Here is a 23,815-nt window from a genome sequence, read left to right on the forward strand (position 1 = left end):
TCCTGTAGCCTGGGAGCTGAACGCTTATTCAACATACAACTGACTTGACTTTTTGGGTTACAAGTCCATCATTTCTTTGCATGCCAGGGTTAAGAGGGGGTCTCTGTGTGGTTCTGTCTTTAAAGGTTCTTTGGATAAGGTCAAATCCATAGGGAGAGGCACTAGAGGGGAGACACTATGTAAATGTTTCCACTACGACTCTAGCAGGTCAAGGAGGAGCAAATAAAACCAATGTGCAATTCCTGCTTCCCATGTACACACAGACAGCCCTGTCTTCCACACTCACTGGCATGCTCAGGATCCTCATCAGAAGAGGTCACTTGTCAGAAAACATTAGCCCCATTTACTGCTAATTCCAGCACCACAGCCTTTCACAAGGACAGACCGTAATCTGTGCAGAGAGCCTCTCAAGCCACAAAGTGCAAAGTCAACAGGGGACCCAGCAGAATTGCACATTTAGATGAACAGGGAGTCTGAACTTCTATATCTCTGACCAACTTTACTACACCACTATAGCTGCTGGCTGGCTGACTACACTCTGTAACAAAGTCTTAAGAATCTATCCATTTGACTGAGGAAGTTCAACAGGGCATAGAACTCAGAACGGCTTTCACTCTGCACACGAGAACTAAGTTCAATCACTGTCACTGCCCAGACTCGGGTCCTGCAACAGTCCTCCTGTTCAACTGGATGATGACCCTAGTTTTGTTCCAGTAGTCTTACCTGAGAACACTGTGGTGTGGAGAACCTGCCCTATGTCTAAGGTTCTAACTCCTCAGGCCTAAAGTGGGCCCTACCAGTAAACAAGACTCCCGGAGAAACAGACATGTCCAACTTTTTAAAAATTGCAAAACGTTTGAAAGTTTTAAATAAGTTTACGATTTTGCATTGGGCTGTATTAATAGCTGTCCTTGGCTGCGCGCTGGCCATGGGCCACATGTCCATGGGTGATGAAATCATTTTCAGAGCCAGAAAAGAGAAGATGTGGAGGTTCTCTGATAGACTGCAAAGGGTTTCCTCCTGTGGCTGCTTATGTCCTTACAGAAAGAAAGGCGAGAGAAAAGGCCACCAGGCTTGAGAATCTGACAGTGTGGGCAGAGAACGCCCCACCCGGAACTCCGAGGGTTAATTTTAGTGTCTTATGCCCTCCTTTTTTAGAGACGTTTACTAAATGTGAAGTATATGCTGGATGAAGCTCAGCTGTAGGAGGCTTGCCTAGGATTTACCAGACCCTGGGTTTGATCCCCAGCAGAGTATATGATAGAGTTTGGCAGAGTGCATGCAATCCCAGCATTAGAGAGGTGGGAGCAGGAGGTTAGGAGTTTGATATCTTGAGCTGCACAGGAAGCTCAAGGCCAGCTTGAGCTACATGAGACCCTGAAAAGAAAAAAAGAAAAAAGGGCAAGCATGCCTTACATATTCCATAGAAAACAATTTTAATGCAGGTATTACCTCAGATGCAGTCAGCAGTCAAATTAGTTTCTCTTCGGAATAAACAAATGAAACTAGAGTTGTTTTTATATTTATAAATAAAAAATATACAAAACAAGGAAACCAGCTAATAAACATAAGGACTGAACATTAGCTGGTGTCATTAAAGCCGTACAGTGAGTATGAAATCCAAAAGGTAACCTCACTTAGACTTTATAAATGGAATGTCCCAGGCTGTGCTCCAGATAGGCTACTTGGTCTCTGCGGGAACAGAAGGCCCATCTTGTGGGGTGGCAGCTTCTGCCGCTGCAGAGACAGGCTCGGCTGCAGTAGTAATGTCACACAGAGCAGAGGTATCTTCTGTGTGACTGGAGGCAGCCTCCGTCTGATTGGAGCAGTCAGGCTGAGAAGTTGGGGTCTCTTGACTCAGGCTGGCATCCGTTGGACTGGGTGTGAGGTTAGCTTGAACAGACCCAGTTTCCTCTTCTGCTTCCATTTCTGTTTCTTGGCTCTGAACCTCCTCACCTTCTTCCACCATGGCAGGCGGTAGTTGTAAGAAAGTCTAATTAAAAAATACCAGATGAACGTGAGTGTCAAGAACTGGCTTCTGAAGCTGACCAAGCTCTCATACTACACCAATTTGTTAATGCACTGCTTATGCTATGGTTTTCAAACACTGTTAGCCATCTGATAGGATCAATTTGCCACCTCTGAAACAATGACCTTGGTTCTGCTAATGCCAAAGAATATGCCTACATGATGCAAATCAATAAAAACCCACATGAAAAGTTATCAGTTTTAAACAAAGGAATTTTTGGTAGCACTTCCAAGAGAGTGGAGTGGTTGGTTAGGGTTAACTGCGTCATAAATTACACTGAAGCACACTGAAGCAGCCTGCGAGGAGAGTCGAGTCTCAAGCCCAGGAGAAGGGGAGCTCAAGCCTCCAGTCTTTCTCAGTGCCATGACAGCCTGGAACGGAGCCATGGCTTCCTTCCTCCTGGATTTTGTTAGCTAGTCAGAAATTTGAAAATATTTTTAAAGTACCACTCAGAATAGCAATGGGCTCTCAGAGCAGAGCTAAGAGATGGATACATAATGTTCACAAAGAGACAGACTTGAAATTGGTAAGGTGCTAATTTTCCCAAATTGACCACAAACAATTTCACTGTTGGAGTCATTCTATCTCAATCACAGCGGGTTTTTATAGGGCTGGAAAGCAGCCGGCTGAGTCTAGGTAGAAAAAGGATGGAACTAAAACATTCATTCTGTCTAATTTTAAGATCTGCTATGCTAACCACTGCAATGCAGGCAGCATGGAGATGGGGGAGGGACAGAGAGGCACAGCGGACAGTGTGTGTTTGCTTTTTAACTAAGGTCACAACTAGTAGTTCGAAGGAGAATAAACTAGTCTACTTAGGAAACAGCAGTCAAACTGCAGAAGAGCCACACATGGGCAAATAATTACAGCACTGCATGGAACCATGCCAGAAACGAGCTCAAATCTATTCTACATGTAAACACCACAACCCAAACTGTAACTGGAAGGAGGGTAGTCTTCGTCAACTGGGGCTAAAATACCTACTTTTAGGACATACAAGTAATGAATTAAAGAAAAGTAATTTCAAATATTAGACACCAAAATCCAAAACTCTACTAAAGCTGCTTTAAAAAAAAAAAACCCACAACTTAGAATTTAGGAAGGAAAATTTGTAAAACACATGTTTGATAAGGAACCTGCCCCTGGAATACAGAAAAGCTCTCAGAGCTCATTACATTAAGAAATGTGAACAGAATCATCCTCAGAAAGTATATAAAAGGGGCAAATAACAAAGCAGAAATGATGCTCTAAGGAGGAAAAATGAATTCCAGATACAAACCGAATCAACAACAGAGCCGGCTCAGCTCTACTCTTCCTGCTAAATACAAGGCTTACTGTGGCCAGTGTGGCTGAGGATGCAGGGTGATCATACTTGCACAGGCCTTGAGAGAATAACATTCTATTTGAAAAACTACTTTGAAAATTAGGCTGCCACTTTAAAAGGTTAAGTATGCATGCAACTGATCAGCCAGCCACTTTCCTCCGAGGTAGGAGTGCAAAGGGTTCACAACAATTACTTTGTAACATCCCCCAATGGAAACAATCACAATCTAGCAACCAACCCAGAAGAATTAACAACATGAATGGCTTTAGAAAACGCTGAGTAACGTCACTGAAAAGTAAGAGTGCACTTTGGATGCTGGCATTAGTAGACGTATCCAGAAAGCAGAGACTAGTCCATCATGGCAGAAATCACACCCCAGTGGGCTTCCAGAAGGGCAGGAAGTACAAAGTGACACAAGAAAACTGGGGACCAAGGCTCTGACCATTATTTAGATTAAGGTGATAGTTTTAGGAATACATACAGATGATAAATACAGAATGCATCAAATCATACATTTTGAGCATGTGTACTTGATGCCAATTTATATCTACAAAGGCATTAAAATATGAATCTACATAAATAATAATATCCAACTGTGGATTCTCATAACATACTAGTCTACAGAGGAGTTTCTTTGGACAGCTAGAGAAGTGAGTCAGTCCTGAGCAAACTCACCTGATGATAATGGTGGGTCGTCTGTATCAAATGCATGTACATATTGTACACAAAATTCGCCATCTGGGGCATGTTCTTTATTACCTGTACTTCATGAGGAGGTCTCTCTCCATTCTAGAAGACAGCAAAATGAGAGTGAAGCGCCTAGTGAATACAAGCCAGAAGCTATCATTTCAGCATAAGCCCAGTTCTGAATCTGTAACAACTGTCAAAGTACGGAGGTCATGGACACAATGCCAGAGTCCAGAAACTACCTCATGAAATCCAGAAAATGGAAGACAACACCTTTCAGAGTCATTAGGCTTTAATCCAACTTTGGGCTGGTAAGTAAGTATGTGAACCAATATCAAAAAATAAGGTGAAACCTCATGAATAGAGGGAATAAATCAACATGGTCGAAAAGCAACAATTTCCTTCAGTGTCTAGAACCCAGAGAGGATCTACAATGTTTCAGAATGAAAATACAAGAACTATTTTTCCTATTTATATTTCTGAAGCATAAGACGTTAACATTTATTACTATTAACATGTACTATCAGCCATGGATGTAATATTCAAATCCGTGTTTTAAGCTCTGCAACATCTGTCATTCTGCCGAGACACTGTAGCAGCACAGACCCCGCACCTGCAGCACCCTGAGAGCTGGACTCTAGGTCTGCAGTGGGACGAGGGGACTTTCATGGATTTAAAGTTGCCGAGAAAGATCTCTGTAGCAGAAAAACAGCAAAGCAACCGTAGAAAACACGGATCTGTCTCTCTCTTTTAGCAACCTTGACAATCGATAACTTTCCTATTTGGAATCACTGATCATACATAAAATCTTACCCTTTCCTACTGCAGGGATTGATGTAGAAGTCTATTAATATAAAAACAAGTTTTCCAGGAAAAAGGACCCCACCTTCCAGTAGCTAGTGGGTACCAGGAGCTAGCATGTAATGGTAAGTCTATAAAGAACAACGTAGAGCTTCAGGGCAGGCATCCCAGGAGCGGCAGGGTTTTTATGACCAGGGATGCTGTTCACGCCCATCCCCCCTCCTGTTTTCTCATAGTGGCATCTCTAAATAAATAGACAAGCAAACAGAAATGTCTTTAAAGAGAAGTAGCTAACATCACCAAAGAACAAACACATCAAACCTATTTTGCTTGTTTTAGAGGAGTGAAAAATAGGTTTACTGAGCATATTTATAAAGCATTTTTAAAAAGAATTTCCTAGACCTCTGAGACATTTCACTAAGTGGAAAAGCAAATTGGCCAAGTCCGCAGCTGAAAGAGAACAAGTCACACTGAGAACACTATCCAGTGTCTGTGCCTCTGTGTGAAAGGATGTAAGAACAAAGTACACTCTGCCTTCCCTACAGACAGCAGTGGAAGCACAATTGTCAGAGAAGGAATAGCCTGCAGAGGAGGAGTAACGGTGAGAAGGGAGAGAAGGGAGAGGGAGTGCAGCCCAGAGGTTTTATGTGTCTTCCCTGCCCCACCCCCCCAGAATGCAAGAACTGAACCAGATTACTCAGTTAGGTTACAGGCTGAAGGGTGAGAGGAGGTGCTGTGGTCTGATCAGTACACGGACTCTCGCTGACTGCCTGCTTCTACCTACCTGAGGTATGGCAAATGATTTAACTTTCCCTACCCTCAGAAAGCCTCCTGAGCAGATCTGCTGCTGAGATCAAAGGAGATAATGAGCGTGCGCAGCTGGTTCCAGACCCACACTAAGCCTCAGGAAGTGTCAGCAGACATTGCTTTGTGTAAGTCAGTTCATTGTGTAAAGAGCATTTCACATCAGTGACTATATTCTCCCTAAAGTGGTCAACTGTGAGAGAACCCACTGCCCCTCTGGGGCATACTGCTCTACACAGGGACGAAAGGCCTACCTTTCTGGAGGTTGGGAAAGGTTCTGTTGGAATAATATGCAAATGCAGTGGGCGGGCAGTGAGCTGGCTGAAAGCAGGAGTCAGTTCAAAGCAATTTTGGAAGAGGGATACTCTAGCGAAGATATACAGGCCAAGCCTGGCTCTCGACATGGCTACCACCAAGCGGCGCACATCCCTTTAGGAAACAAAGCATTAGTTTGAAATTAATAATGTACACATGCAGTCTCTTTTCTTGTTTTACATAATCTATTAAATAGTCTCATTAAACTATTGTACTAAAATCCTTAAGGACTTAATAATCATAAAGCAAATCAATATATCGATCAGTAAACCAAGTGAGCGCTTCATTGCTAACACCTTGCTAGTTATTGGGCCTGTGTTCCCATATAGGAGACAAAATAACCAATGTACTAGTTTAAAAGATCCAAGTAGTCCTAGCAGAATCATATGGCTCAGGTGACAGCCACTGATTACTATGTTATGATCACTATGACAATCACCTTCTTTAACTTTTCTGCCAACAAATTCCCAGGTTCTATCAAGGAAAAACTTTCCTTCCTAGAAAATTTACCAGTTTTACATTAGAGTAGAAATTTCTTTTGTTTCTTTTCAAATTCCTTATATAGAGTTGTGCAGAGATCCCAACTGGCAGTGTGCTAGCTTCTGCATATGTGTGTGTGTGTGTTTGTGTGTGTGTGTGTGTGTGTGTGTGTGTGTGTGTGTGTGTGTGTGTGTGTGTGTATGTATGTATGTATGTATGTATGTATATTCCTAGCTGGTAAGTGCTAGAATTCCTTCACATTAGTTCTTCCACAGAAGAAGAAAACATGTACCCAGGGCTGTCTAGGAAACAATGGAGTGGTGGAAGAAGGATGTGCCTTAAGGTGCTTTTGAGGAATCACTTTCCTACTGTGGCTTCCTCCTCAAGTCCAGGAGGCCCCACCTGTAGCTCTAGCACATACCCAACACTGTCTGGGTCCCTATGAGCTGGCATTTTCTGGTCTTTGGTCCTGTAGTGGCTAACGGGCTTTTACAAGTGTGGCTCCCATAGCACAGCAGAAGAGTGGAATTGACCTTTGGGTATATTCAGGTAAAGGCATGTTCCCAGGATATTCAACTGTGTCTCACACTGGGTTCCACTGATTCCCGCATATTCAGAAGCTAGCACACTAACAAATAATGGAAGAAAAAAGGTGTTTTTAATTAGAAAACCTGGAGATGTGTGGTGAAATCACCCTTTGAGTCACCTCCTAGTCAGAAGCATTTTTAGTTTTCTGGAAATTAGGCAGAGATCACTACAGGACTCAAGTTGCTGAATTAGAAAAAGGTTTATTTTCCTTTGGGTGTTTGGGTGTTTGATCTGAATGTATCTAAGTGTATGTCTCGTACCTGCAAAGAAGAAGAGGACACAGCATTCAAGCATTCACACTTGAAGCCGAGAGGTCTCAGGCCAGCAATGATGACCGTTCAGACAGTGGTTAAGGTCAGTTAGGAAAGGCCTGACAGTATGCTTGAGACTTCAATAAGCAAGAATAGGTTAATTTATTGCTATCATTTTGTAAAAGTTTCTTAAATCACTGTTGTCTTTGGTTACTCTTACATAAAGACTATCCGTCTAATAGAATTTGACCTACGCTCCAAAGAGATCTGGACTTAATGACAATTTATGGGAGTTTGGAGAACCTTCTCTTTATACCCATCGAATAAATTAAGACAATGAACTCTGGCTCTCCTGAGTTTTGCTAGTAAGTCACATGAGATGAAGATTTATATAAAACCAAACGGCTGCTTTGTAATAAGAAGATATTACTCCCATAAATCTCTAGTACATAAATACATCACAAAAATGATAAAAATAGGTTATTGTTTGTTTGGACCATTCTTAATCCTGGGAGAACAAATGGCTCCTTTATCCTCTCATGAAGCTGAAAGACAGTGGGGAGGGAAAAACCAGAAGCCTTACGTGCTTAAACATGTCCTATAGAAGCCCCTTCCCCTTTAGCTAACAGCTCCAAGACTACCAAGATCCCATGGCGGAAAGTTCTCTCCGCATGCCACTGGCTGTGACAGAGCTGCACTTACTACATTATGAGTCAAACATATCAGTAAGGGCACTGATAAACCACATAAGGGATCTGGTGTTATTCCTACCAAAAGTACCACAACCCAACATAATGATTAATTATAGCAATCAATTGAACAAATCTAGGGCTACTTTGTCACTGAAGCTCAAAACTGAAGCAGACAGTAACCTTTAGTAAGAGTATAAGTTTGTACCCCTCGTACCTCAAATGGCCCACGGCCCTGGTCCGCACTAGAGAAAGGAGGATGTAGTCATTCTGTTGACCTTGGAACCTATCAACAGTTGTCACCTAGAAAAAGAAGGTAGGAAATGTGGTATATTTTCAAAAGCACAGTAAGACATTATGCTAACAAAGTGCTAAAGACAAGCATCTTCCCTTTAAACTGATCTCAGAAGAAACCCAATCATATCAACCCTAACAAGTCAGTGAGTGCCATTCAAGCAAGGTAAGCATTCTGAACCCTGTCCTCCTGCACAGCTCACACTCACATCTACAGACTTGTCACTGTTGCTAACAACTACAGACCTATCCTGACCCACTGCCTTCCTTCAGAAGGCAGGCTATGCTCAGCATGTTCTGTGGAGTCCCAAATACTCAAAAATACAGCAGAGTGAGTATATACCCATTTAATCAACGTGTGTCCCTAGCATGTGTCCACAGCATTCTTGTCAAAGTGAAAAGAAAAATAAACTTTATAGCACTTTTTACTATGAAGGAAGGGAAGTTCATTAAGATTCTAGCCACTAATATTAACTCTTAGACCTTCATCCTTGCCCTATGTATTCAACAAAGCTTACTGCTTCTGTTACATATGTCACCATTTATGATCCCTCTGATGTGAGGAAGTCTATAGAAACACTTCTTTGGAAGAAGTGGACTTCACAGAGGTATAATTTATGCACAGTGAGTTTTGGCAACATATACTCCATACACTCCCACACACCCACCACCTTCACAATGCCCCCACCTTATGCCCCACTGTAAACAAGCAGACGACTTCCAGCTCCAGGCAGTGCCTGATCTACTCTCCTTATTTTCTGCAGGCTCTGCACACGCATGCAAGCAGAACCATCACTGCACGTGCCCGTTAGTGGACACTAGCTGCCCTTTTACTCTAGGGGTACTTAAAGCTGCATCGAATACTTTAGTGTATTTTGTGGACGTGTTTTTATTGCAGAGAGCAGAACTGTGAGGCTTTGTTAAGTGTATGCATGACGTCATGAACTGTTAAACTATGTCCCAAAGTTTGTGAATCAATTTATATACTCACCAATGATATCCCAGTCCCCACGTTCCAGCTGCTCCATTGCCTGACACTTTTACAATTCTTTTACAGTAGAATTTACCCATTCTCTTGATGTATAGAACTATCATATTGCAGTTTTTAAAAAAATTATTTTATCTCATTCAGGATCTCATGTAGTGCAAGCTGCATCAAATTTGAAAATAACTGGGGATGGCCTTGAACTTCTGATGTTTTTGCCTCCACCTCACCAGAGTTGGGATTCTAGGAATGCTCCACAGCGCTGAGGATGGACCCAGAGCTTTAGGACTGCTAAGAAAGCACAAGACGGAACTGTACATCTTCCTGTACTCTGTTTCCATTTACAGCTTTCTGACAACTAGTGATGGGATCGACAACTAATTACAGGAAAGGGATGCTTTACGTCTCCTTGTAGGTCTTGTATGAAATATGTCCAATTCACTTGCCCAGTTTGTATTAGTCTGTCTTACTTAACATGGCCTTCTACAATTATAAAAACTGACATTCATAAGACTACCTTGTTCGGCCTCCCAATGAGTGGATTATTCCCACAGCGCCTATTGATGATGTCCCGGATCAGGTGCTTCTGTCCATTGTAGGTCGTCAGAATGCTGATCTTGTCCGCAGGGTAGCCAAGCAAGCACATGTACATGAAGAGCGCTACTACGTACTCTGCCTCTCCGAGGTTCTGCAACGCAAGCACAGCCCATCACGCAACAGTCCCCTCTGGTTCTACTTCACAAAGTGGCTTACCTATCTGCCACCTACTTATTTTGAGTACACCTTAAGTGAAAAGTTAATAGGTAGATATTTTTGAGAAGTTGAAGGATAGTCTTATTTTAGGTTAATACTGATAAAACCTTGATGTTTGTAATATCGGACATAGAATTATCACCTAAGAGGTTAACATTCCTGGGACCACAATAATCATGATATATAGTCTGTATAATGTACTATAGCTGCAGCCGTTCCAAAAAATATAACATGGAGGGTAAATTATCCAAGGAGTCTGTACAATATCCAGTCTAACTGGATGGAGATCTAGCAGTGTTACAGCACTGTGCACAGAACTTTCCTAGCCTCTTACACTTCCTGATGTCTCTGTGATTTTGTTTCTGCTATCTTCCTGTTGCCACCCTAACTGGACTCACCTAGGTGGGAAGATGAGTTCTCAAACTGGTAATCTGGCTTACTGCTAAATCGGAGATTCTGGTTAAAGATGGATGACAGAAAGCTTAAAAGCAAGGGCTCTGCTGAACTTCAAAGTGAGACATCTGATCCCGAGTTGTTTAATCCAGTTCAGGTCTGTGTTCAGGCATCAGATGGGAAAGTAAAGCAAGAACATAGCACATCATGGAAAGCAAAATACAAAGATAAGAAGAAGCTAGATTCTAGGCAAGGGCAAGAGGAAAATTACTGGACGAACTTCAGAGACACCATTTATATCCAGGTTCCTGGTGACAGACAGTCTCAATTATCTCTTTCATTTAAATTCTCTAGTTCTTTGGAAGACAGGAGACAAAAGAAGCCACATGACTGTGTAAATCTCCATTTTCTATATTGGTAGCAAAACACATTTATCCAAGGATCAGCTCTAATATAGATAAAAGAACAAACCAGGGACCATGAAAATGACCTTATATAATAAATGCTAAGGCCGAATAAAGCCAGTTTTGAGGATTCAGGTATTTTGGGCAAGATTAATGTACTGAGTTATCAGCAAATAGAAAGCAGTTCTTTACTTATGTGAGCAATGAAGACTGCTTAATTCAGCACTCTGCCTGAGTCAGATGTGAAGTTTAACAGGAAAAAGCATATTTTGATAAACTCTTTAGAAGCTGGGGCACGTCAGTCAACATTGCTTCAACATAGGGACTTTCGATTAACTTTCCATCTATTCTCTTCTCAGATACTAATTTTTAAACATGTATTACTTAAATGTAAAATCATATTTGGGCGGATAAGGTTTTTAATACTTTAGAAATACATTTAACAAGAACAATCACCATTTGAGAATGCCCTTATTTCTTGATATACTGAAACCTCACCCAGAGACAGAATTAACAAATAAGAAAAGAAACGAGTAACTTGGATAATGTTTCAGGTCAATACCATCATGTGGGTCAGGCAAGGACTCGGAAACACTACGTAATGAAGTCATCAGGAGACAACACTCAACTTCCAAACGCCTTCAAAGGCAGCTATCAGGAAACGTGTCTACTTTGAATAAGACTCTAAACAACTTACCACTTATAGGTCATATTTTTTCCCCAGGCTGCAAGCATATGAGAGAGTAACTTAAATATTTCAAACATAACAAGAAAAATTTAATCTGATAGCTATCTAAATTATTATTTCCAAAATCATGTGCAACGAAAATATTTCAGTATACTGTCTTTATAAACTCATCCAACTTCTTGTTTGAAACTACCAGGAGAGAGAATAGTGTTTGAGTACATATGACGATTAATGTAGCAAATTATTTTCCTACTAGAATTGCAGGAGTACAGGAATCTATACTCCTCACGTCTGCTCCACCATCAAGTATTGTCTGATTTAGTGATTTATTACTGCTAGGAATTTATTCAATATTCTCGAGATGAAGTATTTTCTTTTATTGTGTTTTCCTGCTGGGGTAATAGTTTTAGTTTACTTTTAAAGGTTTAATTTGTATGTATGTATGTTCTCTCTCTCTCTCTCTCTCTCTCTGTGTGTCTGTGTGTGTGTGTGTGTGTGTGTGTTACTTATAGCGCCTAGAAGAAGGCATCAAATCCTCTGGAATTAGCATTATGGGTCACTGGTTTTTTTTTTTGTTGTTGTTTTTTTAATTTTTTTTTATAATTATTTATTTATACACTGTAGCTGTCTTCAGACACACCAGAAGAGGGCATCAGGTCTCACTACAGATGGCTGTGAGCCACCATGTGGTTATTGGGATTTGAACTCAGGACCTCTGGAAGAGCAGTCAGTGCTCTTAACTGCTGAGCCATCTCTCTAGCTATGGGTCACTGTTAAGCTGGCTCGCATGTGACCTGGTCCTCGGCGAGATCAGCAAGTGCATCTAATGGCTGAGCCACCTCTCTACTTCCTGTTTTGTTTTTTTTTTTTCTATATAGATTTTAGTAAGAATTTTCAGTACATTGTTTTTATTTATTTACATGTTTTCTCAAATTAAGTTTTTTTATTATTTCTAATTCAACGAGGAAGCCCTGTCTTACTACACACTTGTCAGTACTTACTTTTCCTACTTTCTACCCAGTTTAGTTATTCTCTGCGTCTCTTTGATCCATTGGAAAACGATTGCTTTTGTGTCGTAAGGAAAGGCTGCAATTTCTCTTTTTCTTGGTGGCTGGTCACATGGTTCAGCACTGCTGAATTCCACAGTACTTCAGCCAGGCAAATCCAAGATGAACTCCAAAGCCGCACACTGTCTTACCTGGTAGAAGTAAGGGTTAGGCTCCGACTCTCCCACTCCCTGGAAGTCTTCCACATTGATGAGCTGGAAGTCGTACAGCAGGCCTGCGTTGGCTGTGCTGAACTCTGGCAGGAGCTGCACGTGTGGCAAGTTCCCTAGGTTTTTGTAACGCCAGTTGTAGAGGTTACACAAGCTGTCCCAAGACAAAAGCCCCGAACACAAAGATTAACCAAGTGGGACCCTTCAGTATACAAAGGGACACTCTAAGGGAGCAGACTGGTTTAACTTCAGTGGCCAAGCGTAGTCATCTTCTGAGCGACAATACTTTGGAAGCCTGGGTGTCCTTCCAAGGCTGACAGCTCTGCTGCTGTCCTGTGTAAACTACTACTACGTCATAAACTACAGAGCCGGGAGGGCCTGTACTCGGGGCACTAGGAGGACTGTGAAGTGGCTGGTTTTCCTTGTGAAGAACCAGTGCTCTCCCCTTGATCACTTTTGCTTTAGGTTTTATCATTACAGTAAGGTCCTGTCTTGGGGAGAGGATAAAGTCACTTTCCAGTCACTTAATATCAATTCAACGAAGAAAACAATTCATTTGGTCAGTATTCAGATTTGTAGAGGACAGACCCTAGATCTCTAGAGGAGGCTAAGACTTTATGTAAACGACATTTCGGGGAGCCTATATCCTTAACTTGGAGTGAGTCTTCACCTGGCCCGGGCTCTCCCTTGAGCATCAAGGTCCACAGTAGGAACTCCAACCCGGACAAAGCGAGTAAAAAGAGACTGCTCCATATTGGAATACTTCTGAAAGGCCATGTTCTTAATGACTGGAGGCAATTGGTGGTGATCACCAATCATAATCCATCGTTTCAATCGGCTGAATCCGTCTTGAGGATTCTAGAAGCAAAGTGAGGAAGCACCAAAGTAGTTCGATTAATGTCACACACAAGAACTGTTCATCAGACCACATCATTCACTTACAGATTCGCAACCTTCACCAGCTCTATAAAGAAGCCTAGTGAATTTACAAAATGGACTGGCACTGAAGCAAGGGTGCCAGTGCTCCTGACTGAAGTATAAGCAGGAGTGGGTGAAGAGTGGGTGAAGGCTTTTAACAGGACAATCAGAAGACACCTTGAAGGTTACGGTCAGCGTTAAGCAAATGTAAGTAGGAAGAAGCATGCCCAGGGACAGAAGAGGAAAGATACCAAAGCAAATGCTGGTCTTAGAAGCATGCCAAGAAGTTTTGAGGGAGAGCTCTAGAGTAAAAACCATTAATAGCTTCACATAATACTAACTTCAATTTCTTACTCTACATGGCCTCTTGTCCAGAAAATATATCTTACATTGAATATAATAAACATTAACTTTTATATGATTGCTTATTATAAAAGCAATTTTGATAACTAACTTTATCTGAACTAATTCCATATTTTATCTGTAATGCTTCAATAGTAAAGAATATTATATAACAAGAAGCATTCTCAAAATAACACTACTTGGTTTTAATTTTTAATTTAGTTACACAATTACAAAAAGCAATGTATCCAAGGAACATCAGAAACATCTGTAGAAACAACTCTAACAAAAGAAAAGACAAAGCAACTCATCTTCCCTCCAAATTACCTCATGATGTAATTTTCCTGATTAAAAGTCATCTTTTAAAAACTATGTTGTAGATATAAACCATGGACATTTATCTTCACTTTTTTGTTTGTTTGTTTGTTTTGTTTTGTTTTGTTTTCCTGGAGACAGGGTTTCACTATGTGGCTCTGACTGTCCTGGAACTCGCTATGTAGACCAGGCTGGTCTTGAACTCACAGAGTTCCACCCACTTTTGCTTCCTGAGTTCTGGGATTAAAGTCACTATGCCTGGCTTAAGCCATGGATTTTTAAATAGTATGCCCAAAGTGAATACAAAACCGTCGACGGATTAGAGAAAGAGTTGGCAGGCTGCAACCAGAACAGCAGAGAGAGAGAGATATCAGGAGGACATGGAGGAAGGACAATCGGTACCCAAGTGCAGCTAGGATGGATGCCTTTGGATTCTTAGTCATGTCTCTGACCTTTAGTTGTTCTTACCTGCAGAAGTAGTGGGATAAAGGTTTCTATCTCCAGAATCTGAGCAGCCTCTTCCATTAAAATGTTGTCATACTGAGAAAGAAAAGCCAAGCAATTAGTACCATAAGCAAAACAATGGTCAAAAAGCCTTAATAATTTCATATCAAGACAGCAACGTATAAAATATGCAAACAAGTTCGCAGCCTAATTGATCTCTAGTCATGTCCTCAACCTCAGGTGTCCCAACATAATCTACGGTGAGAGGAGCTCAATGTAATTTACATTTGTTATTTCCAATTTAGTTCTCCACATTCTTTACAGGTTAGTCAGATTGTACATGTGGTCATTTTCATTAGTATTGTTACCCTTAGGAAGCTTATTCACCATAATAATCCACTTCCACCTCAAACCTGGCTCTCAGACATTGCCAAAGTTTATCATATTACCTTCCGGCTGGCTCTGAGTTTATTCTGTAGGGTCCACTCTCCAGAACCACCATGACTAATGGTTCGAGAATCTCTAGCACTCCCTTCCTGCTCTGAGCCACTCTCAGCAAAGGATTATCATGTTGTTTCAACTCTTCAAATTCTTTAATGGAAAAAAAGAATCCTTAAACATGCTCTACTCAAAGGAGTTGTGGTCTGTCAAAAGTAAATCTATCTACAAGACTTTAAAATTAAAGTTTGTGTTTGCAGCACACACCTTTAATTCCAGTCGTTTGGAGACAGAGACAGGTGGATCTCTATGACATTGAGGTTAGCCTGGTGCATACACAGCAAGCTCCAGGCCAGTTAAGGCTACACAGCAAGGTCTTGTCTCAACAAACAAACATCGAAAAGTAAAACACCAAAATTAAAAATATTTTTTAAAAAACTACCTTCAGGGAATAACTTTAGAGCTTATCACTTTAAGTATGAAAAAGATCAGCAAAATTTTGATAAGCAATATTTTTAAGACCTCATCCAAAGCTATACACAAAAGCAGCTAAAAATTCTAGTATTGACTATACTGATATCCTTTGTTATAAAATTCATATAATTTTATATTAAATTTTCTATACCCACAGATATATATTAGTCCCAAGAAGTCCCAAAATATTCAGGTGAAAAATTCTCACGCGTATTTTGCAAAAAAGACAAGGTCACACTTGGGTAAATTCACCCTATGCATTACCCAGCTATTATATCTGCCCTGCCCTGCAGCTGAGGAATCTTCCCTCTAAGATAACCAGAGTTCTATCGCCTTGCATTTACTTGGTACTATCTTTCAGTGAGTTTATGTATCTTAAAACTGTTAGCTACTTTCCTCAACAAATAAACTGCTATCATTACATTCAAACCTGTACACATTCCAACATACCAACATACCAAGTACAGGTTTAGAGATCTGTACTCACGGGAAAGTCTTGGTTAGTTACTGGCTGGCTAATAGTGACAAAGACTGAAAATTCAAACTTATTACTGAATTGCTATGTTCCACTTTAACTGAGTCATAAACACCAATCCTGCTCATATATATCAGACTGTAAGTTATTTTAATATCTCACTTGATGGAATAAAATCATTCTACTACAGACAGACAATGGGGATTGAATACATGTTTACTTTGTGAATAATGTTTGTAGATAAATGTCTTGGTGAAAGGTTTGTGAAATATACTTTCATAGCTTTAAGATCTGTTTAAACATGTTTTTAAACAAGCGATACTCAGTAAAGATAAAACCTTATTAATGGTCTTCTCAGACAATCAAGTTCTTGATGTTAACTGATAGACATATTACTCAAAAATTAAATTAGATTTAACTTCATTAATCATATAAATGTTACATTTCCATCTACTTTTAAAAGAGACCATTAAAGCAATTAATTATACATGAGACCTTTCATAAGAAGTGAACCAATCTAGATCATGACAAAAAGAAAAAAGTAAAAAAAACAGAAACCCAATAAGGGGATGAACTAAGAATTTAATTCTTTACCTTGAAACCCAACTTGACCAAGTCATGTCGTTTCAAGGCAGCATGAGTACACGTCATAGCAATGATTTTGGCTTCTTTCACCAAGAGGTATTTAGACCTGTCCAGTCCACTGCGAAGCAGTTCTGAAGCTCTGAATTCCTATGGAGTGAGCCCCAGAGAGATGACTTTAGGATAGTAATAGTTCATGTGTATACAAGCACAATCCACACAATCAGACAATTCTTGAAAATATATATACATAATATATTATATCATTATTATGCAATTATGTATTATTAACATAGCACATTAATGAACCATAAGAAAATACTAAGCTAAGGCGAATGATTTACAATTCTTTTTGTTATTGGTCCACCTGAGTTCAGATAAGAGGTGATATTCAAGCTACAATCTACTATAAACTATTTTCATTATTAAAAAAGTGCACTGAATAAAACACCAACCATCAATAGCTGCACTATTCAGATCCCTCTAAGTAAAGAAAAACTATTTCACACATTCCTATCAAATAGTAAAAAACTGGCTGTACAAATAAATGACAGGCCTAAAGAGCCAGCCAGGGGATAAGCCAATGTAGACACTGGCAACAGCAAGAAAGTCACTGCACTCCTACTACGAAGGATCAGGAGATGTGGTGTTGTCAGAGTCCATGGACCTGGGTTATCCCCTGCTGGAGCTGTGGAGGGCCAGTCTAATAGAAGCTGCAGGGACCGAAGCAGAGGGAATTTTGCTTTGTCAAACTCTGGTTTGTCTCTTCTCAACTCCTACTACATCTCTTAGGATATGCCGAATCCAGGTAAAAGTCAGCAGACATAGAATACAGGGAGGGCCCTTGAATCTGTGAGGACCAGTCGAAAGCTCAGCTGTGGTGGAGGATGGACAGATACAACAATATCGGGTTTCCCCAGACGTGAACATTACAGGCACCTACTTCAATTTTTTTTGAAACATTTTGTTGTGTTTCTCAAATAATTTAAGCATTACTGATTCAGGTTAGATTGTACGTACCTCCTGCTCTGTACTCCCCAAGAAGGCAGCTACTACTATACATTGAGCAGTATAATTGCGATACTATAAAAGGTGTAATAGGTATGAAAACACCATTATCCTATATAGTCATCTACCTATCCATAAGTTGTCAATATTTACCCATCTATGAGCCAGAAACTAGGGGACGGGATGAAAGCATATTTAGGAACTAGAAAAGATACAAAGTCCCCCTTCTCTGGGCCTAGAGTGACACCTTGTACACATTCTTACTAAGGCAACAAGCCTGAAGACGACTGCTTATAAGCCTGCGGCAAGGAATGTTTGCCCTGGGGCTCCCTTCTGGATCTCCAGCACGGCCTTCTCTGTTTAGTGGTGATCCTTACTTCACTTTCACATCAGGATGAAGCCTCCTGGTTAACACAGGACCCTTGTTTTGTGTCTACTGATCAACTATGAAACAGCTTATCTCGAATTCCCACTCTAAGAACTCTTGTTGAGTTTCCTGATGGAGGACTGTGGTGTACCTCCATTGGCAGAGTGCCTGAGCGCAATGCCTGGGGACTTGAGCCTTATTGCGTGCGAGCCCGGTGTGGTAGACACCTGCATACTCCTGCAATTCCATTACTCAGGAGGCAGAGAGCGAGGCTTAGGGTCATGTTCAGCTACACAGTTAACGTGTACAAAGAGAAAAATGATCCCTGATAGAAACATTACTTTCTTAAATAGTAGTATCTTTTAGACTAAAAAAGGCAGAATAACAGAGGTGTGACTCATTTTAATTCTTGCTTATTTCTTAACTAAAACTGTGTCTGGCTGAGTGTGACAGTGCATGCCAGTACTTAGAAGGCAGAAGCAGGAAGATTTCTGTGAGTTTAAGCTAACCTGGGCTAGGTAGAAAGTCCTATGCTAGGACCGACATCGTAACACTGTGCAGTCTGTCTATCTGTCTGTCTCTCTTGCTCTCTCACACACACAGTAAATATTTTCAAAGCTTTTTCTTAAATTAACAATTTGATTTACAATATCTTACTATTTAATTTACCTCATTAAAAAAAAAAACCCAAAAAACTTTTAAGGAAAGATGGAAATAAGTTGAGAAACCTTACCTCAAGCTGAGTGAAGATTTTCTTAATATGCCTGAAGCACCCTTCTGCGATTTCCATGTCTTCTTCATAAGATCTGCCTTTAAAGATGGGCTGAGGAGCATTGGCAAAATACTCATGGAAGGGGAAGAACGTGGCGACCTCCGCAGCATCTGGGCTGGCGCTCCCTGTGTTCTTCACTCTGCTCATGTATTCTTCCCAACGCGACATTACCTACAGGAAAAACTGAAGTTGTACCTTCCTGGCTGGAGTATGCTTTGAATAAAGCGAGGGGGAATCTAGAGAAAACGAACTAAATAGTCTGAATCTAAGACAGACTACTTTAGTCAGGACAGTGCATGTCTTGCTTGCTTCACAAAACCCATAAAATCTCATTTTGAATGCACTCCAGTGTTTTTGCGCAGCCATTGATGAGATTAAGCTTATTCTCATACTCATTAAATTTTTCATTTTTAGATCATTTCTAAAATAAACAAAAGGCATTACTACAATGAGAGCAAGTTACATAAAGTCTGCACTATTTGATTATGTTTTAACTCACTAGAAATTATTAGTAATGCAAAGGACTTACCAATTATTCACTTATGTGGTTTCCTGTTTCTCAATAGTTTTCATGATCAGAAAATTAATCTTAACAAAGTCACAGCCTTAAATTGAAATCAATTAATCCTAAGAGATACTTTATTTCTGGGTATTAGAACAATATGCTTTCCCTTGTTAGTTGATAAATGACATAATAAAATGATGTCTTTGTACTCTGCTCTGACTGAGTGGGTAGAATATTTAGTTACATTCCTATGTTAAGGTAGAGAGAGCGAAGATGAAAATAGCAAGGAAGAAGGAAAATGACTTCAAAGGCAGCAATATTGGCTTTAACTTGGAGTTGCTTACAAAGAAAACAGAACCATAAAACAAAAGCACAGGGCCTGGTAAAATGGCTCAGGGTGAAGGGTGTTTGTCACTAAGCCTACAACCCGAGCTTGATTGCTGGAGTCCACAGTGTGAAAAGGGGAATCAACTCCTCAAAACTGTCTGCACACATAAAATAAATAGGAAAAGGCTAAAACCGTTGAAGTAATAATAACAAAGCATATTCATAGTAGTTTTGGAAATGCCATATATTTTAAAGTAATAAAGCAACAATAACAATGATCTCTGGAACCGGAACTACTCTCCTTCCAAGAAAAGTACGAGGAAGTCTCACTTTAAAGCCCTCCAGCCATACCTGATATAAGAAGAAATAGCCTGCAGTTTCACAGGTATACGAAGCATCTCCCGGAACCCCCAGACTCTTTTGTAATCGTTTGACTTCTTCTAAAAGTTCTATTCTTCGAGCCAGGACATAATTAACTCTTCCATACCTAGAATTGTTAGACAGATAAGAAGGCAAATCTTTAATGAAAAGTCTTTGATAAAATTTATCAACAGAATTCAAGAGAGCATAATAAAAACTATAAATGTTCAGAGAAAGAAAAAGATAGGAAGTCCAATTTAATTTACATTTAGTTATGAGTGGTTGATAAATTAAACTATAATAAGTGGTATATGTTGGGTCACACCACAAAAAGTTATTTAAAGTATAATTAAAGGTCCAGTGCTTATATGCAAACGTGTTAACAGCCTGAGTAGAGAGAAAAATCAATCAAGCAAGCTGTCAGTTTTTGTACATATAAAACTTCCCAAATGTTACAGTGCATTCTGGAGCAGACCAATAGGCTAGGAACAGAGTGGACAGATTGGGTACTTTGTACAGCACTGTCCTGCTTACACTATCATAAAAGCAGAATGCTTCAAAGTTTGAAAATGCATTCTATGTTATCTGCAGTTTGTAGTGTATGGTCTAGCACTCGAACCTAGCTGGATCACAGACACTGCTGAATGAGGGAGAACAGAGGTTTGCATTTGCAGGCGGGAGTCACCGGGGCCCCATCTCCACTTCTCCTGCTCTCTCCTCATCAGCAGCCTTAACAGGAGGAATCTCCTATGGGAAGAGTTCACATCTACCACCAGGTTATCCAACCCAAGAAGTTAGAGCCTCACTGGCTTACACTGTGTTGCTCTCTCTGTGTCACATGCTAGCCTTTTATATGCTATTTGGTGATTGCTGTAATAAGTGAACTCTGAATACACCACGCACAGTAATATAACATCCTTCTGATGCCTGTGTTCACATTAGGTTGAAGGTCTATTTACAAAATGAATGGTATGCCCACCTATTAATTGTGCTTATTATCTGAATTGCTATGTAAATGAAATGTTATTATAATTTTGAAGAAACAAACTATTAATGGTAGGGAAGCTTAGACGTGTTCCAATCACAACAAGTGACATTAAATGCAGGGGTAACCACAAAGAGCTGAAGCCAAGTGCGCCATGCCTACACTTTTAGTTCTACAGGAAGACTAAGCAGGTGACAGCAGAGCTGTTTGAAGTAAATTTGATTATTCAAGCCTTTTCTCTTGGAATTTCTTACTAAGGGGTAAAAGATTAGAAATTCTTTTGTGCACGTATCATCGTCCACGGGCGTAGTCTTACCTGCTAAAGTCTTTCTCCGTCTCTAGCTCTTCCTCTCCATGACCCAGACGCAGGAGATGGCGCTCATCAATGTCTAAAGCCATGATTTTCTCAAACAACTGGTTCAGAGCCTGGTCAGCGAGGCAAATGAATGGCAGTGGGTTTAACAGGCATGACATTTATTGAAATACAACAAAGACTAGTTCCTAGGACAGAGTAATGTGCAGTTACACAAGAGTCAGAAGAAAGCAGGTTTAATATTAGGCCATTTAGAAACTTTAACAAGATTATATTTAATATTACATATTTGCATTATATATATTTGGCCCAGACTAACTTGAAACTATAAAACCACCTATACCTTAAAATCCTATGTCTAATTTGTAGAATGCAAGGCACTGGTTCACAGGCTAGTTTCTCCAAGTGGTAACGGCCCTTAAAGTAATAAACCACGCTGAGTTTCATTTCACCCAGCACTATTCCAAGGGTTGGAGAGAATGGGAAATAATCCAGCAACTGCGAATGGCAGTGAGACAGTGGAGCACAGACCGTGAGGGTAGATTCGCGGAGAGGACCAGAGAGAGAGAAAGCGCATTCTCAACTCTCAGGCCCAAAGCCTGGTTCTCTCTGTACAGTGAGCAGACAGCACTTGCCACAGCCTGCTCTGACAGAACCATTTGAAACTCACTTCTCTCTACCTCTGAAATGTTCATTTTAAGGGTTTTCTCAAATTCTAATATTTATTCTTCAACCTCTGTGGTTAGGAGAAAGTTTTATAGAAAAGCAAAAATTTTGAAAGAAGGTAAAAGTCTTACAACTTGGGAAGACACACTAAATAAAGGTACCATTTACAATATTACCCCTGGTCAGCATCCATTCTCACCAATTACAGTCCAACTCTGCCCTAAGCTAACATACACACTCAGGATCCAGAATGTTCCATGTCTCCTCTGGTGCCGACATTCTAGCAGATGTAAGATATGGAAGGCACTACTTTTTTTAAATTTAAATTTCTCATTATTTAGCTTGTCACTATATAAGACCCATCAACTGGACTGCATAGAATTACTTACTATGTATACTAAAAATTGAAGCAGAAAACTTATATTGTTATATAAGAAAAACATATATTGTTATATATCAGAAAAACGTCAAGATTTTCTTTGGAGATGGAAAGTTGCTGGGGGCATACTTGGACAAGGCAGTCAAGGGATGACAGGGGAAACAAAGCAGTTGACACGTCAAATGAAAATGGGCTGCGTGACTGCAACTCCACACTGTCACCACACTGACCGACACTGAGGGTCATCTGAATGTCAAAGGACAACTTGGGCTTCAGCAACACGGCCTTCTACAGCTATTTCTGCCACAGAGCTTCTCTAGGACAGCCACACAATCCCATCCTAAGTAGTGTGCACTGTAAAGGTTCTACCAAGGCATGAGACAAAACTCAGGCAGATTCTGTAAGATAAGGATGACTGACAGTTTGGGCATCTTAAGAGCTAACTAACAGCTTTGATGTACAATAAAGTTTATTAAATAGAAAGAAGAAAAAAAATGTCTTAGCACTTTGTCTTATTGCATTTATTCAGGGGAAGAACAAATTAACTTTCTTCCTAAATCAATAGGTCAACAACAAAAATTTGGCATGTTGTACAAGCTACCACTATTTATAAATTCCAAAACCACTGTAAAGCATTCCAGATAAATAAACTGTAGTATTGCTAAAAATAAATAAAACTGCAAATTAAAGAAAGCAAATAACAGAATGACTTACAATATAAGAACTGTAGTGCATTGCAAACCAAGATTTCTAAAGATACACCAACTGCAGTCACTGAGAATAAGCTTTTCCCGGTTTACAGGAAAGCAATTTCACCACGGGTTGGGATGCTCTGGGAGTTGCTGGTCACATTGTATGCCAGAGCTAATAAAGCATACTCATTCTTCAGTTTCGGACACCCTCAGAAGGATTAACACAGTCCACAATGATCCTTTATGTAACGGATTTACATGGAGCCTTACAGGGATTTAAACTCAACCAGGTACTAATGCACGTTAGATCTCTGTGTCTGAGAAATACCCAATCTACTAAATAAGGAAATGGCTACTGATAAGGGTTAATGCTTTTAATCTCAAAATATAAAGTTCTGAGTATGGGCATGTGCATGCACACATATACACACAGATAGACAGACAGGTAGGCAGGCAGGCAGACAGATAGATAGACATAGACACAGAGTCATTTACCTGATTGGAATGAGTAACAATTAAAGTCCTCTGTTCTGGAAAATTGTGGTAGATGTTGGAAATGATCTGGACTGCAACATCTGTTTTTCCTGTACCAGGTGGTCCCACAACCTATCAAATGGCGAACACATATCAAACACTAAGTTATTATGTTATCAGAAAATAGAAATAAAAGACTTAGAAAATAAACAATTAAAAAACTCCTGTGGGTGAACTCAGGAGACAGGACAAAGGACCCAATCTCAGAAACTTATACA

The 23,815-nt window shown here is 40.2% G+C and overlaps 1 protein-coding gene across 2 annotated transcripts in view; it reads right to left on the reverse strand.

Annotated features, from left to right (window-relative positions):
• Positions 1-1,419: 1,419 nt before the first annotated feature.
• The window catches only part of Aqr (aquarius intron-binding spliceosomal factor), a 70,089-nt gene continuing 47,693 nt past the window's right edge, over positions 1,420-23,815 (reverse strand). Inside the window, 13 exon segments of one of the 2 annotated variants that reach the window (NM_001100987.1) lie at positions 1,420-1,993; positions 4,029-4,142; positions 5,900-6,074; positions 8,186-8,271; positions 9,765-9,935; positions 12,684-12,855; positions 13,372-13,559; positions 14,745-14,816; positions 16,702-16,839; positions 18,798-19,007; positions 20,020-20,155; positions 21,330-21,439; positions 23,559-23,669. In NM_001100987.1, the coding sequence (NP_001094457.1) occupies positions 1,682-1,993; positions 4,029-4,142; positions 5,900-6,074; positions 8,186-8,271; positions 9,765-9,935; positions 12,684-12,855; positions 13,372-13,559; positions 14,745-14,816; positions 16,702-16,839; positions 18,798-19,007; positions 20,020-20,155; positions 21,330-21,439; positions 23,559-23,669 (1,995 nt within the window). In that variant the 3' untranslated portion in view covers positions 1,420-1,681. 2 annotated transcript variants of the gene reach the window in all.

Source organism: Rattus norvegicus, chromosome 3, assembly GCF_036323735.1.
Source record: "Rattus norvegicus strain BN/NHsdMcwi chromosome 3, GRCr8, whole genome shotgun sequence".
In the NCBI taxonomy this organism is placed as follows: domain Eukaryota; kingdom Metazoa; phylum Chordata; class Mammalia; order Rodentia; family Muridae; genus Rattus; species Rattus norvegicus.